The sequence below is a fragment of the Fundulus heteroclitus genome, chromosome 1 (genome assembly GCF_011125445.2).
Source record: "Fundulus heteroclitus isolate FHET01 chromosome 1, MU-UCD_Fhet_4.1, whole genome shotgun sequence".
Taxonomy (NCBI): domain Eukaryota; kingdom Metazoa; phylum Chordata; class Actinopteri; order Cyprinodontiformes; family Fundulidae; genus Fundulus; species Fundulus heteroclitus.
The window spans coordinates 14,000,606-14,014,507 of record NC_046361.1 but is presented as its reverse complement, the minus strand read 5'-3'; the positions used below and the strand labels follow the sequence as shown (position 1 = coordinate 14,014,507).

At 40.8% G+C, this 13,902-nt stretch overlaps 1 protein-coding gene across 1 annotated transcript in view; it reads left to right on the top strand.

The window, feature by feature from the left end:
- gnas (GNAS complex locus) overlaps positions 1–8,188 on the top strand; it is a 44,305-nt gene extending 36,117 nt beyond the window's left edge. Inside the window, exons 7-12 of the mRNA XM_012877220.3 lie at positions 2–75; positions 247–305; positions 1,641–1,761; positions 3,393–3,523; positions 4,811–4,878; positions 6,062–8,188. Coding sequence (XP_012732674.1) covers positions 2–75; positions 247–305; positions 1,641–1,761; positions 3,393–3,523; positions 4,811–4,878; positions 6,062–6,208 — 600 coding nt within the window. The 3' untranslated portion in view covers positions 6,209–8,188. The remainder of the gene's footprint in view (position 1; positions 76–246; positions 306–1,640; positions 1,762–3,392; positions 3,524–4,810; positions 4,879–6,061) is intronic.
- Positions 8,189–13,902: the final 5,714 nt, after the last annotated feature.

Below are 13,902 nucleotides of genomic sequence, written 5' to 3'. Positions count from 1 at the left end.
GGATTTGCTTCGGTGCAGAGTTTTGACTTCGGGGATCTTTGAGACGAGATTCCAAGTAGACAAAGTCAATTTCCAGTAAGTAAAAGTAACAGAAGGTGAATAAGACTTTCTTTCGGTGTCATGGTGGACATTAGGGCATAAACACAAAGAACAAGCAATAAATCACATTCTAAGAGTGGTTTCTCCAGGTGATGGCAGTGTTGTGCATGTTTTTACATCCTAATGAGTCTTGTTTGATCTTCACAGCATGTTCGATGTTGGAGGTCAGAGAGACGAACGCAGGAAATGGATTCAGTGCTTTAACGGTAAAATCTGTTTGCTTCTCCCTCCTCTCAGCTCACGTTATTTTTTCTTCCTGGGGACGTGTGATTTATCTGTTTATTAGTGTGAATGCAGTAGGCATTTACGCTTATTCAGTTCCTGTTTTTCTTTATTATTTAGCTATTCAAATCGCTTTTTCTCCTACAATTCTTGTGCTATTTCAACCGTTCAACTTTTAGACTGGTCACCACATTCAAGACATTACGGCTATATCTTTTTGTATCGATATGTCTTAGGATTTTTGAAGTATTCAGCTTTTTATGCAACAAATTTGCCATTGGAAATGAATGGACATCCCATAAAATCCAGCAAATTTCAGCTAAAGCTTTGTGCTTTTTCACAGCTTACTACCTTCACATACTTTCAGCTAGAAATTCCATTCAACTTTTAAAATATTCACAATTCCTTCTGCTATATTCCACTACTTCATATCTTTTACAATTTTTTTAGTACCTCCATAAACCTCATTTAAATAATTTCAGCATTTTTTTAAAGGCTAAAAGCCGTACTGTTTTGCATGTGGATCACTTTAGAGCTGGTCAAGCTCAAACATAAACCTAACGTCAGCTTCATGCTGCTGATGTACTTCATATGCTTCAGCTAAGTACCTCCTTGATTGCTCTGTTTGTTTTAAAAGATTAACTAATATGTCAGGTCTGTAACTCTTCTGCACCAACATCTGCTACATTTGAACATAAGGTTACATTTCTGCTTATTTTAGGGGGGGGGGGGGGTTATGCTGGCAATAAGGGGTTATTTTAGGTGATTAGATGACAAGTCGGCTTTTGCAACAAATTTTTTCAACTTTTTCTTATTCAGCGCTTTCCAGCAAAAATACAGCTTTCTCAGTATGTCAGCTTCAGCCAGTAGCTGCTGTTAATTTTTAAGGTTTTCACTAATTATTTCAAATTCAACAACAGTTTCTTAGCTTTTGCTTCTTCAGTCCTTTTCGGCACAAAGTTGTGCTTCCACAGTATTTCAGCTGCGACTTAGCTTACAGTTTTTTCTGCTTTCAGCTGAACGTTTAACTGTTTGTGCTCATCTTTTTCTGATGTTTGCGCTGCTGGATCTAGTGTTGCTACATTATTTATTGTTCTTCAGCCATTTTCAGCAGACCTTTGTGCTCCCACAGTATTCCAGCTGCAACTTATGTCTTAGTTTGTTCTGTTTCTTTTAATCTTCAGCAGAAGGTTATGCAAACTTCAGCTTTAATGCAATTTAGCTAGCAGCTTTTCTGTTTCAGCTTTTTCTTTCAGATATCTTCAGCTATTCTGCTCATTCAGTTTACTGCATTTTTCAATTTTATTTTTCGTCCTCAGATGTGACGGCCATCATCTTTGTGGTGGCCAGTAGCAGCTACAACATGGTGATCAGAGAGGACAATCAGACCAATCGATTACAGGAGGCTCTCAACCTCTTCAAGAACATCTGGAACAACAGGTGAGGAGACCACTGGAGGTCTTACCTCACATGGACCAGCAATCGAAGTTTGAAGGTTTTTGTCATAAAGCCTTCTGGTGCACAGTTTTCAGCACACCTGTAGTGAAATGTTTAAACCGGCGTGTCTCAGCCCTGGCCTTCAGGGTTCATGTTTTAGATGCGTCTCTGCTCCAGCACCCCTGGTCTCATGATTGCAGGTTCTGCTCCTCAGCAGCAAGTCATCAGGCGGCTGCAGAAGCTCGTTAATAACTTAATTAAGTCAGGTGTGTGGCAGAAGGGAAACACCTAAAAACATACATCATGGAGTAGTGTGTTTTGGGTTTTTTTTTGCAGTATGACGCACACTTTCCACAGCTCTTTACTGCACTGCAAAAAAACTGAACTAAAAATAAGTAAACTTTTCTTAAAATTAGTGTATCTGTCCTTGATTTGAACAGGTAAATAAGATGATCGGCCAATAGAATAAGATTTGTGCACTTAAAATAGGAACAATTCATCTCCATCATCTTACTTCAAGTGCAGGATGTCTTATTATCTTAATTTAGGGGTCAAAATACTCATTCCATTGGCAAATGATCATATTTACCTGCTCAGATCAAGGACAAAAACACTATGTTTACGAACATTTTGCTTATTTTTAGATCCGTTTTTGCAGTGTGTTCTCAAATCCCTCCTCTGATTTGGATTCATTTTATTTATTTATTTGATAAATCTCTCATTTATGAAGCCATTTGTCACGGCTCCTTCCCTATCCGCAGCTCCTACAAAAGTATTTAAATAGAATGGAAAACTACACAATTGTAGCATTTTAAGGGTCTGGATTGATACGGCTAAAATAACAACACCTGTACCATTCAACAAACAGGGAGGCACCTTTTGTTCAGTTTCTTGGGTTCACGCTCGCCATCAGTCATGGTGAATGAGATTAACCTGAAATTAAGTGCAGCTGTCCTAATATTATTGCTTGGACTTTTGATTATTTGCAGCATTTAACTCACAGCGTAGTTTGCAGATACGTTGCAAAGGATCTCGTTTTATGAAGGTATCAGTCATGAGAAACGTGCGTGCAAACCTGGAGAACCTGTGTTCTCCAATGTTTTGGGTAAGAACTCATTAAGACACAATAATTTCCTCTCAAAGACACCCAGAAGCTTTATTTTATTTTTTATTTATTATTGATTTTCATAACTTTATATAAACATCAACAAAAGTTAACAAAAACAACCCACCCCAAATCAACAAGGAGCAGAAGCTTTCTAAAGAACGTGTTGTCTTATGAAATCACACTGGATCAAACCTTTGAATGATACGTTTGAAACTAAGCCAGCAGCATGACCTTACTTCAGGTGGAACTGGGTTTTTTTTGTCTCTGTGGATGAAATTACGAATAGTTGTGTCGGTTTTGGTCCAAGACTTTCCGCTGTCGGCTAGAAGGCTGCAGAGGAAGAGGGACTACGGTGAGATCAGCCGTACGTCCAAATAGAAACAGGAAGAACTTCAAAAGAGGAAGACAGACATGAAAAATGACCCGTAAAAAAGTTGTAGATTGTAGTCTGGAAAAGTTACAAACTCCAGTCTCACACTGCGGCTCTGTTTAATAGCTCTTTGGTTTTGTTTTTTTCTTGTTTCAGGTGGCTACGGACCATTTCTGTCATCCTGTTCCTAAATAAACAGGACCTGCTTGCAGAGAAAGTACTAGCAGGGAAGTCTAAAATCGAGGAATACTTCCCTGAATTTGCTCGCTACACCACACCCGATGATGGTAAGTGGTCAGAAATATGGAGATACTTTAGCTTCCTGCAGCCCTCGGTGTGACACCTGACCAGATAAGATACAGAAGTAAATACTGGTTAAACGTGGTTACATCTCTGGTTGCACAAACAATGGTTTTCTTTCTTCTCAAATGGATTTCCTTCATTAATGTAAAACCCATTGATGCATTCCAGACAGGATTGCTTAAACAGCAGGTACTGCGGCCATATGAAGCTTTTTATGAGAAAATTAAACAACAATTATTTGATTTAAACTTGTTTTGGAATGTGTTAAAGCTTTTAAATGCTATAATGGAGGTTTGTCACAAAGAAGTGTAAAGATGGCATAATCATAGCAGAAAGTGGGTCCATCCTGGTCCTGCAAAATTTAGTCTGGACTTCAGGTTTCCTTTGGCAGCCCTACAAGGCCTGAAGAAGTTGGGAATTTGCTTTTATCAAGTGAGGAAAACTCTGGATAAAAGAAATATAGTATAATATAGAAAAACATCTTGTTTCTAGACTGTTCATTATTCTGTTCTCTGAAAGATAGAAACCTGAATATGTGTGAAATGATTCAGGCTTTTGATGTAGATGTCTTCCTTTATCTTCAATCTGCTTAATCACAACTTCACTTTTAGTCCAACTCATTAGTTGTTTTATTTTTCAAGTTACTGACAGAAGCAGGATATGAATACGCACTTATTAAAGGTTCAGCAGGAAACGTGTCACTACCGTATTTTTTTGTTTTGTTTTGTTTTGTTTTTTTTGCTCTAGATCCTACAAAATCAGGGTTTAAACTGGGTTTAAAACCCATTTATTTTTTAGTATATGCAAGCATCAAAGAGGTGTTGTAGATCACTACCTGTACCTGAAATAAAATATATTTGGGGTAGGATAATTCAGTTTAGATTTAAGTATACATTTTCAAATATGGCTAATTAAGGTTGGTATACATGGCAAAAAAGCCAAAGTAAAGTAGCTGTTAACCACACTGCAGAATTAGAGTCAATTAGAGGTAGGATTATAGAAACCTTTTACAAATTTTCAGAAAAAAAATCTGTACATTTGTGCCTGGAGAGTAAAGAATGTTGCATTGAAGAAAGTGTCCCAGTCACTGACTGAGTTTTCCTCAGAGCGTTTAATGTAAACTTTTATTGCAGGGAAATACTTTGAGATGTGTTCGTTGTACAGAAGACATTCTACCTTTGACACAAGTGTTTGTCAAACTGCTGCCCCTGATCTCCCCTAAAGTGGGACTGGTTCCTCAGATAATCTGTGTTATGGCTTTCTTCTGACAGCGACACCAGAGCCTGGAGAAGATCCACGTGTCACAAGAGCAAAGTACTTCATTAGAGATGAGTTCCTGGTAAGTTCACAAGCATAGCTCATAAGGCAGCTGCACTGAAAGATCAACACTGGCATAGCCGTCTATTTTATACGCAGAAATTACATTCAGCGCGCACAAGAAGCTGTCATTGAATTGCTTACATGTTAGGACAAAAAACTGGCAACTTAATAAATAAATCGTGTAGGAAAAATGATTCTTATCACATAATGTATTATGGGATGAGTCTACATAATACGTTTATTATGTAGACTCGTTCAGGCATTTATTTCTGTAAATTTTTATAGTATTGGCTTACAGCTATGAAAACCAGGTCCAGTGGTTTTTTTTCCAGGGAAGACGCGTCTGATGTTGCCTCAGGTTCAAGTGCGGATTAACGCGACTGATCCGATGGTTGGCGCTGGACGTAAACAGCCAGCTTCTGGGGAAAACTGTCTAGTTGGCAGTCTTCCCCATGGCTGTGCGGCCAGAACATGGGATTTCTGTATTAAAGATCCTTTTTTTTATTAAATTGGTCTTATTCCAAATTCAAGCTGTCCGGTGAACTGAATTTGGGGTTTTCATTAGTAAAGTCAGGATCATCAAAGTTAAGTGAAACAAACGCTTGTTCATCTTTTTGTTCATCATCTATATACTGTGTGAATTTTTATTTTTCAAAGTGAATTAATGGAACAGATCAGTATTTTGGTTCATTTAGTTCATTTAATTTACTAAGATGCACATGAATTCCTAAGAAATATACAGTTTATTTAAACGCTAAAGAGGAATTATAAATTGTTTTGCCTGACGGTGTGTTTTAACATTTGAATGAACTATTTTCTTATTTTAATTACTCTGCCTTTCAACTTGTGGATGCCCTGCATCTAAATGTAATTCGTTAGATATTGAGCTCCAATCACTGAAATGGGCTGTGAAGGAAAAGTTACAAAACATTTTATGCAGGTTAAACTGTAGTTTTTGTTTTCGATATGGGCAGCTGCCCAGGGCGGCATTAGAAATAGGGGGCGCACAAGCACCACATAGATTTTCATGGAGTTGGTGCCCACTGCTTTCTTCTGAAAATAGACTATTTTAATATAGTTTGTGCAGGTCTTTGCTTCAATTTATTAAATAAAAATAATAATAATTCTGCATTTTGTGTGGTTAGTGTGGAAGCAGGAGGAGGGGCTAATTAGTATTGTTGTTTTTCATGCACCTTCTGCAGAGGATCAGCACAGCGAGCGCAGATGGGAGGCACTACTGTTACCCCCACTTCACCTGCGCCGTCGACACAGAAAACATCCGCAGGGTCTTCAACGACTGTCGAGACATCATCCAGCGGATGCACCTGCGGCAGTACGAGCTGTTGTGATGGGAACGCCAAAAACCTACTCTCCAACCAGACCGGACTACGTTAAAAAGACACTGAACGCTGGGTCTCTGAACGCCCCCTCTTCCACGGATGTGTGTTAGTGCCTGCAGCAACAAATAAGGCCAAAGTACACACGAACACACACGCACACCTCTGCAGTAAACACACCATAAACCCAGAGCTACCCCTGATGCAACGTCCCCATGTGATGTGGGATTTGATGAAGGGGTTTCAGGGGATGAAAAGAGAATTAAAATAAAGACTCCAATCTCCAGCTTCAGCCATATTCCAAGCTCCTCACCTTCCTGATGTTAAGTATTGTCCTCCATCACCTTTCTGAGAGCGGCCCAGTCTGGCCCCGAGTTTCCCAGCTTAGTGAGTTTGTTACATCTGTGTTGATGAAACCCGAGAGAGCTAAAAAAGAAAAACTAAAAAAAAAAAAAACATCAGTGCAAAACTGGGAACGAGAACTGTTGAATTACTGCAAATAGAGAATAAATGTGTCACCATAGATCAGCAGAACACTGTATCTAACTAAATAAATAAAAAGGAAAACAAAAAAAAAGCAACCACACACACACACACACACACAAGCACTGTGCTCAGGACTTGACTGTACACCAAACCTTCCTGTCACTCACAGACGTCTTTGAAAGCGGTGTATCCATCCTGCTTTCTCCTGGACAGCAAAGCCCCGGGAAGGCGGAGCCTCCGTTCTGTCCTCGCGCCGCTCGGCCTGTCGAGGTCCGCAACCGATCCGTCCCCCCCCAGGCGAGATCGTTGCGATTCGAACGGACCGTGTTGGGACTAAAACAGACCTGCGGGGGGGGTGTGGGGGTGTTGCCCGCATGACGGCGGGCTCGGGGCTCATTGACTCCTCCGGAGCGGACTCTGCCTCGTCGGCAGCGGAGCCAAAAACTGAGGAGAATATATTCAATTTAAAGAAGGAAAGAGAATAAAAAATAAATAAAATAAAAAAAGCCAACTTTTTGTGGAAATCAAAGAGGACAAAACTGCATCCTGCAACAGTACCGTACCGTATAAATTAACAAGAACTGTCATCCTGTTTTACCGTCTCCACAGCTGTTTTTCTGTCTGTGTAGACTTTGTGCCATCGTGCCCTGTGCGCTCATTCTTTATCCGTTGCCTCCTCTCCATCTTCACCCCCACCTTTACTTTCTCCTCACCTCTCCCCCCCATCAGCAAGTGTTTTTTGTTTCAAGTGAAAATGAGATGTTACAACCCAGAACTTTGAAAAAGAAGACAGCAACCAGACCCCCTCCCTCCCTTTTTTTTTTTTTTTTTTGTATTCATGTGGTTAAACGACCCCCCCCCCCCCCGCCCGCCGCCTCCCTGCCATTCCTCTCCCAGCATTCCTACCCCGACCTCCTGCTTCTTTGTACGTACGTCTTTACTTTACTGCTGAACTATTATTCTTGTACAGACTGTAAAATGTATTATTTTGTACAACTTTATTGAAGAGAAAAAAAAAAAAGAATTAACTTTTAGAAGATCCCTGTGCCTTGATCACGACTGTACGTGTGTAATGAGCTAAAGTGGGTGTCATACTGCGCTGTATAGCTTGGCCAATCCTCCTCCTGACTCCTCGCCATCCTCGCTTTTTTCCCCCTCGTCCTTCTTTAAACCCGTCCCTTTATGTATCCTCCCTATCTTGCTCTCTCTGTCCTCGCTTTTCCTCCTCAGAGATGACGGAAAAAAAACCATGTGTAGCTTTTGTAGTTTTTTTTGTTTTGTTTTTGTTTTATCTCCCCTTTCTCTCCTTCCTCTCCCCCCTCCGATTCTCCCGTTATGATTTAAATGTCTATTTTTGGATCCATATACCCCAAAAAGATAAATATATGAAATGTATATGGGTTTTAAAAAAAAAAAAAAAAGTATTTTATTAGAATCAAATGAACCTTGACAAATTGTACACTTGATAGTGTGCGTATTGCTATAACTTAAATCCTTTCAACTGAAGTTGTGTTCAGGTTTCTTTTGTTTTTCTTCTTCTTCTGCAGAGAGCGTTTTTTTTTTTTTTTTGTTTGTTTCTTGTTTTTCGTTCCAAGGATGCACTGGAGGTGACAAATGCAAAACGTTTCCCGTTTCACAAAACATGTTTGTACCTAAAAGGACAAAAAAAAAAAAAAGCCAGAAAATATGACAAAAATAAATCAATTTAGTTTGTTCTTGCAAAGCAGTGACAGTCTGTACAGTAGTAGTATATCTGTGCCCTCATCTTTGTTTAATGTACACGTTAAAACCTGGGAATTTACCTTTATGAATAAGGAGCTCTAAGAAATAAAGATTTTTTTTTTGGGTTGTTTGTTTTGGGTGCGGACAGCCGCAGGCCGGTCATTTAACTAAGAAGCACACCCAAAGGCCCGGGCAATAACGCCGTTCTCTGCTCTCACACCAAACTGCATTTTTAAATTTTATTATTACTTTTGAGCTTGTCCCTTTTAAATTTGTAATGAGTAGAACGGGATGTCGTAAATCCATACCCGAGGAAGTGAACTTTCCTGCTCGTTTACCTGACGTTTCCTCTTCAGATGTAGAGTCTGTTTAATTCAGAAAGCATCGTGGCGAGATGCGTTTGTGATGGGAGCGCCTCAGGTTCTCTGGAAACACTGTGGAAATACAACTGCATTAAAAAAAACTTTATTCTCAGTCCTTGAGGAACAAAACACTAATTACTAAGGACCTGACCGTATCCTCGTGTATTTTCTGCAGCCACTGCCACAGATAATGTCGTATTTTAGCTATTTCAGTGCCAAACTACAAAGTTTCTGGAACCACGACAACATAAACATGTGGAATGTATTTCACAACTCCCACATATATTTCAATTAGTTTGATTGCAGAACTCCAAAGATGAAAAAGGTTATCAAAAAGTACATTTATTGTAGTACTTTTGGTTCAAAAGGTCGACCTTGTATTATCACTACACACAGGTACTTAGTGCAGTTCACTTTGATATTGCCATAAACCCAAAATTTAATTTTAATGCGAACTTTTATTACGCAAGACCAATAAAAACTAGATTTTTCACAAAGTCATGGGGGAAGACTGCTGAAGTGACGCCGTCCACAAGAAGTGAAAGCCGCAGAAACGTGTTGCTCAAGAAGCTGCTGCTCTGAGTGGCCGATCTCTGCTAAATCATAGAGAGCTGGGTGGATGGGAAAAAGGTGGATAACAGCCTGGAGAGGATTGTGACTGGAAGACCAGTCAAGGGTTCGGGTGGTAAATTCACAGGAGCCTGAAGCATCTTGGCTGGTTTTGAGAAGAATTACAGGACTGCTGCTCAGTCCTCTGACGTCCTCTCATCAGTTCACAGCAAATTCAGCATTTCATGTGAAAATCAAGCTCCCAGAAAGTGGAGACTCTTTCTACAGTGTTTATCAACCCTAAAGTCGGCACAGCCGTCTACCAGGAAGTTTTGGAGCACCTCATGCTTCCATCCAACAAGCTTTCTGGAGATGCAAAGTTACTGACCAGCAAACTGGCCCCACCTAAATGTCCAAGAGATTCTGTGGGACGTTGTCGAGAGGAAAGTGAGGCCCAACGATGCAGAGGAGCTGCAGGCTGCTTTCAAAGCAACCTGGGGTTCCTGAGCTCCTCCACGCCACGCTGCATTAATGTTCAAGGAGTCCTGACAACGTACGGAGTGCACTGTGTTGATTCTACATTATTGTTGGGCTGACATTTCTGCATATAAAATATGTTTTTATTGGCCTTACATAATAGATTTTCTGCTAAACTGAATTTGGGGTTTTATGTGAAAGCCTTCATCAAAATAAAGAGAAATAAATATTTAAATAAATAGATCTCTGGGTAGAAAGAATTTTATGAGTAATACTTTTTTGAATACAGTTAATGAAATACCTTCATTTTGCTAGACTTCCTGTTCTAGTAAATTGGGAGACATCTCCAGTCCAACGCTGCTACAGTACAGTCAAACAAGATTCATGTTGTACGTTAGGATTTGTGCTCCCATTTTTAGCTTGAATCGGCTGCAAGGACCTTAGCAGCTTCAAACTTTTTCCAAATGTCACTTGAGTCCAGTGGCGGTTCTGGGCCAAATTTACCAGCAGGGCCCACAAAGAACCAAATATTTAAACCGGGAAAACAGGAAAAATGTAATTGTTTAATATATTAAGTGGGCCTCTGCAGGTTATCATACCCCTGAAAACTGATCCTGTCTCAAAACTGCAAAGGTAAGAAATGAAATGGGCTCAGAGGACCAACCAGATATAGTTTCAGTTCCAGCACATATAAGAAATTGATTCAGTATAATGTCTTTATTACAGGGGCCCTGGCCCCGGTTGGCCCCTGTCTAGAACCGCCCATGCTTCAGTCCCAAGCGCAACACTGCAATCATAACACTAGAGCAATACTTTAAAATCTTAGTGACAGACTGGAATTTGGCAATTAGATAAGATAGCAGTTTGTAAGTTTAATCTTTAAGGCTACTTTTTTGTCCCCCTTAACCTGATACGTATTCACACAGGTGTCCACCTGTTTCCTGGTGAAAGACGGTCGGATGTGATTTCTAACCTTTGAAAAGATGTGCATTCCTGTGGAGAGTGTGTCAGTTGAGAAGAGTTGCTCAAAATATGACGGGAGATATTCCTCGTTTAATGCTTGTTTGGAAATAGTAAAGCATCTCCTTTAACATGTTTGGGGGGGGGGGGAAGGAGCTACCGCTTTTATCCAATGTGACTTGGAAATAAGTAAACGTTACTGAGCATAGGGCTGGTGTGGTGGCCAAGGGTGCGACTACAAGGCAGGAGTATGCACCAAACTTTTAAGTGTTTATAATAATGACTGGGACCCCCAGCTATAAAGCCAAAATAAAAGAATTGTAGATTTTTTTTTTTTTTAAATCCAATGATTTTTCTGTGTGAAAAAAAATCTCTATACAGACAGTTTGTCAATGCATTGTAAACTAAATGGTATACAACAAAAAGAAAATGGCGTTTTTATGCAACATAGACCTGCAGCAGTGTGAAACGATAGAAGCGATTACATATATGTGACAGAATAAATAAAATAAACTTAAGCATAATGATACAAAGTAATTAATTTGGACAGCAGTTACACCTTTTAACAGGGTTGGTCCGTTCCTAATTTTACTGAGAAACCTCCCTGATGTTTACAAAGTTGATGTGAGGAGTCTGCCCACCTGCAGAGCCCTGTTCCTGCAGCGCTTCAGAAACCCACCCTGTGGGTCGGGGGACTCCAGCGACCCTCTCACCTCCACTTATTACCCACTCCACGGAGCACCTCGCTGCTGAGATGCAGCATGGTGGAAGCGAGGGGTCTCAACCGGAGCCGTCGTCAAACGGTAAGCCTCCAGGGATAATATCAGAGCTAAAACCACCCAAAAGCCCAAAATGATTCATACCCCTGGAAGGTTTAGCTTTACGGCGATCAGGACAACCATGCTGCCACATTCCTGCCTGAGGACAGTTTAGAGTAACCAGTTAACCTAGTAGTTGTGTTTTTGGACTGTGGGAGGAAGAGAAAACCCATGCATGCAAGGGGAGAACATGCAAACTCCACGCAGAAGAACCCCAGGCCCTTTTTTCCTGCAGGGCGGCAGTGCTGCCCACTACGCATCCCACATTAGTAACCAGATAACTCTCTGGCTCACAAGAGGGTAATAAAAGGAGCAGACATGATGCAACGTGATACAACAATAGGAAGAAACACGAGCTAAAGGAAGTTGCTGTTTTAAAAAGCCAGAGGTAGGCCTGCATCTATTAATTGAAGGAAGTCTTTTTTTTTTAATCCATAATTTTGCTGCTTTTCTTACAATGCCTAGACAGACGTTTCAAGAGAGAGCTGCATTCAGTAGGAGTGAACCGTGCAAGGAGTCAGCTAAATTTTAAAGGTTGTACAAGTACAGCTATAGGAATACCAAAGTTTGACTATTACATAGGAACAATACAAATGAACTTTTAATATGGAAATTTTACGATACTGCCTACACGTTTATGGGGAAGGCTTCGCATCAGAGGTCAGCAATTGACACCCACCACAGGAAGGTGCGTCATCAAAAGTTATTGCTATAAAGAAACTGGCTGTTCAGATTGTGCATATGAAAGGAAATATTTGTGGAAGGGAAACGCGTGTTAGAAAAGATGTGCATGTAACGGATTTACAACTGCAGCTGGAATCTGTGCTTAAGGAGCTGCTCCGCGCAGCTAAATCCAGGACATGGGTTATAAATGTAGCTCCTCCTGAAACAGAGACAAACCCAAGTGGGAAGCTTCTTATTCTGGGCCCAGCGAGCCTTAAGTCCAGGTGGAGAGGCACAGAATCAAAGTCTGCACACACACCGATATGTCGTCTGCTGATTTTGGTCGACTGTGTGTTATCAAGTCTAAAGACAGGATGGGTCAGTTTTAGGGCACTTCATGCTTCTTTCTGCTGACGAGCTTAATGGAGATCCTGATTTCCTTTTCCAAAACGACTTCCAGACCGCTTATGTCAGGCTCAATGACCATGGTATCACTGTGGCTAATCAGCCAAAAACCTCAAAAATCCTCAATCTAGAGTAATGTCAAGAGAGAGATGGCCAACAATTTACAGGCGCTGAAGGCAACACTGCAGCAGAACCACAGGCTGATCGCCTCCAAGCAACACTGCATATAGGCCTACATATTCTCAGTCAGCCAACATTTGAACTCCAGATGATCGCTCACACTGAGCCCGGTTCTGCTGGAGGTTTTTCCTTCCCGTTAAAGGGGAGTTTTTCTTTCCACTGTCGCTTCATGCTTGCTCAGTGAGGGATTGCTGCAAAGCCATAGACAATGCAGACGACTCTCCCTGTAGCTCTACGCTTCTACAGGAGTGAATGCTGCTTGTCTTTGATGCAACCAGGGGCGGCTCTAGACAGGGGCCCACAGGGGCCAGTGCCCCTGTAGAAATGGTCCAGGCCACTGTTATGGCCCCTGTACTAATAACATAAATTAAATAAACTTCTTACGATTATATGCATTGGTGAAGAAAGCACACCTGATTTGTCACTTTGACCAATTTTATTTTTTGTACCTTTACAATTTCAACCTAACACGGGTTTAAAAATCAAGGTGTTTTACTTTTAGCTTCAGCAGCATTGAGCTGGGATCACAGTTTTCATCTGCTAGATCAGGGATCTGAAACCTGCAGTACCAGTGCCACAAGTGTCTCACTTCATATTAAGCAATTAAATATTGCCCTGTTTTATGATTTCATTATTTTATGTGCCCCTGTGAAAAAAACACTGGCCCCACCTTGGCCCCCTTGGTAATTTTGGTCTAGAACCGCCACTGGATGCAACCAACTGGGTTTCCTTATATAAGACATTTTTTGACCAATCTGTATAATCTGATTGAATTTGACTTTGTAAAGTGTTTTGAGATGACATGTTTCATGGATTGGCGCTGTATAAATTACATTGAATTGAATTTCTAAAAACCCTTTTTAATTTTATGAGAAACTGAAAGTTGGGTCTTCTTCATCAGTAAGGGGGAAACACCCTAATTCACAGAAATACGCGTTTTTCTTTATCGGTTTCAATTTTGAACTGCTACCTCATAGCCCACTTTATTGGAGCAGCTGATTTCCCGGTAGCGTAAGGCTGCGTGACGTCATCGCGCTCCTCCTAGGCTCCTTCCTTCTGGCCGCCGCTGCTAGCAGCTAGCTCC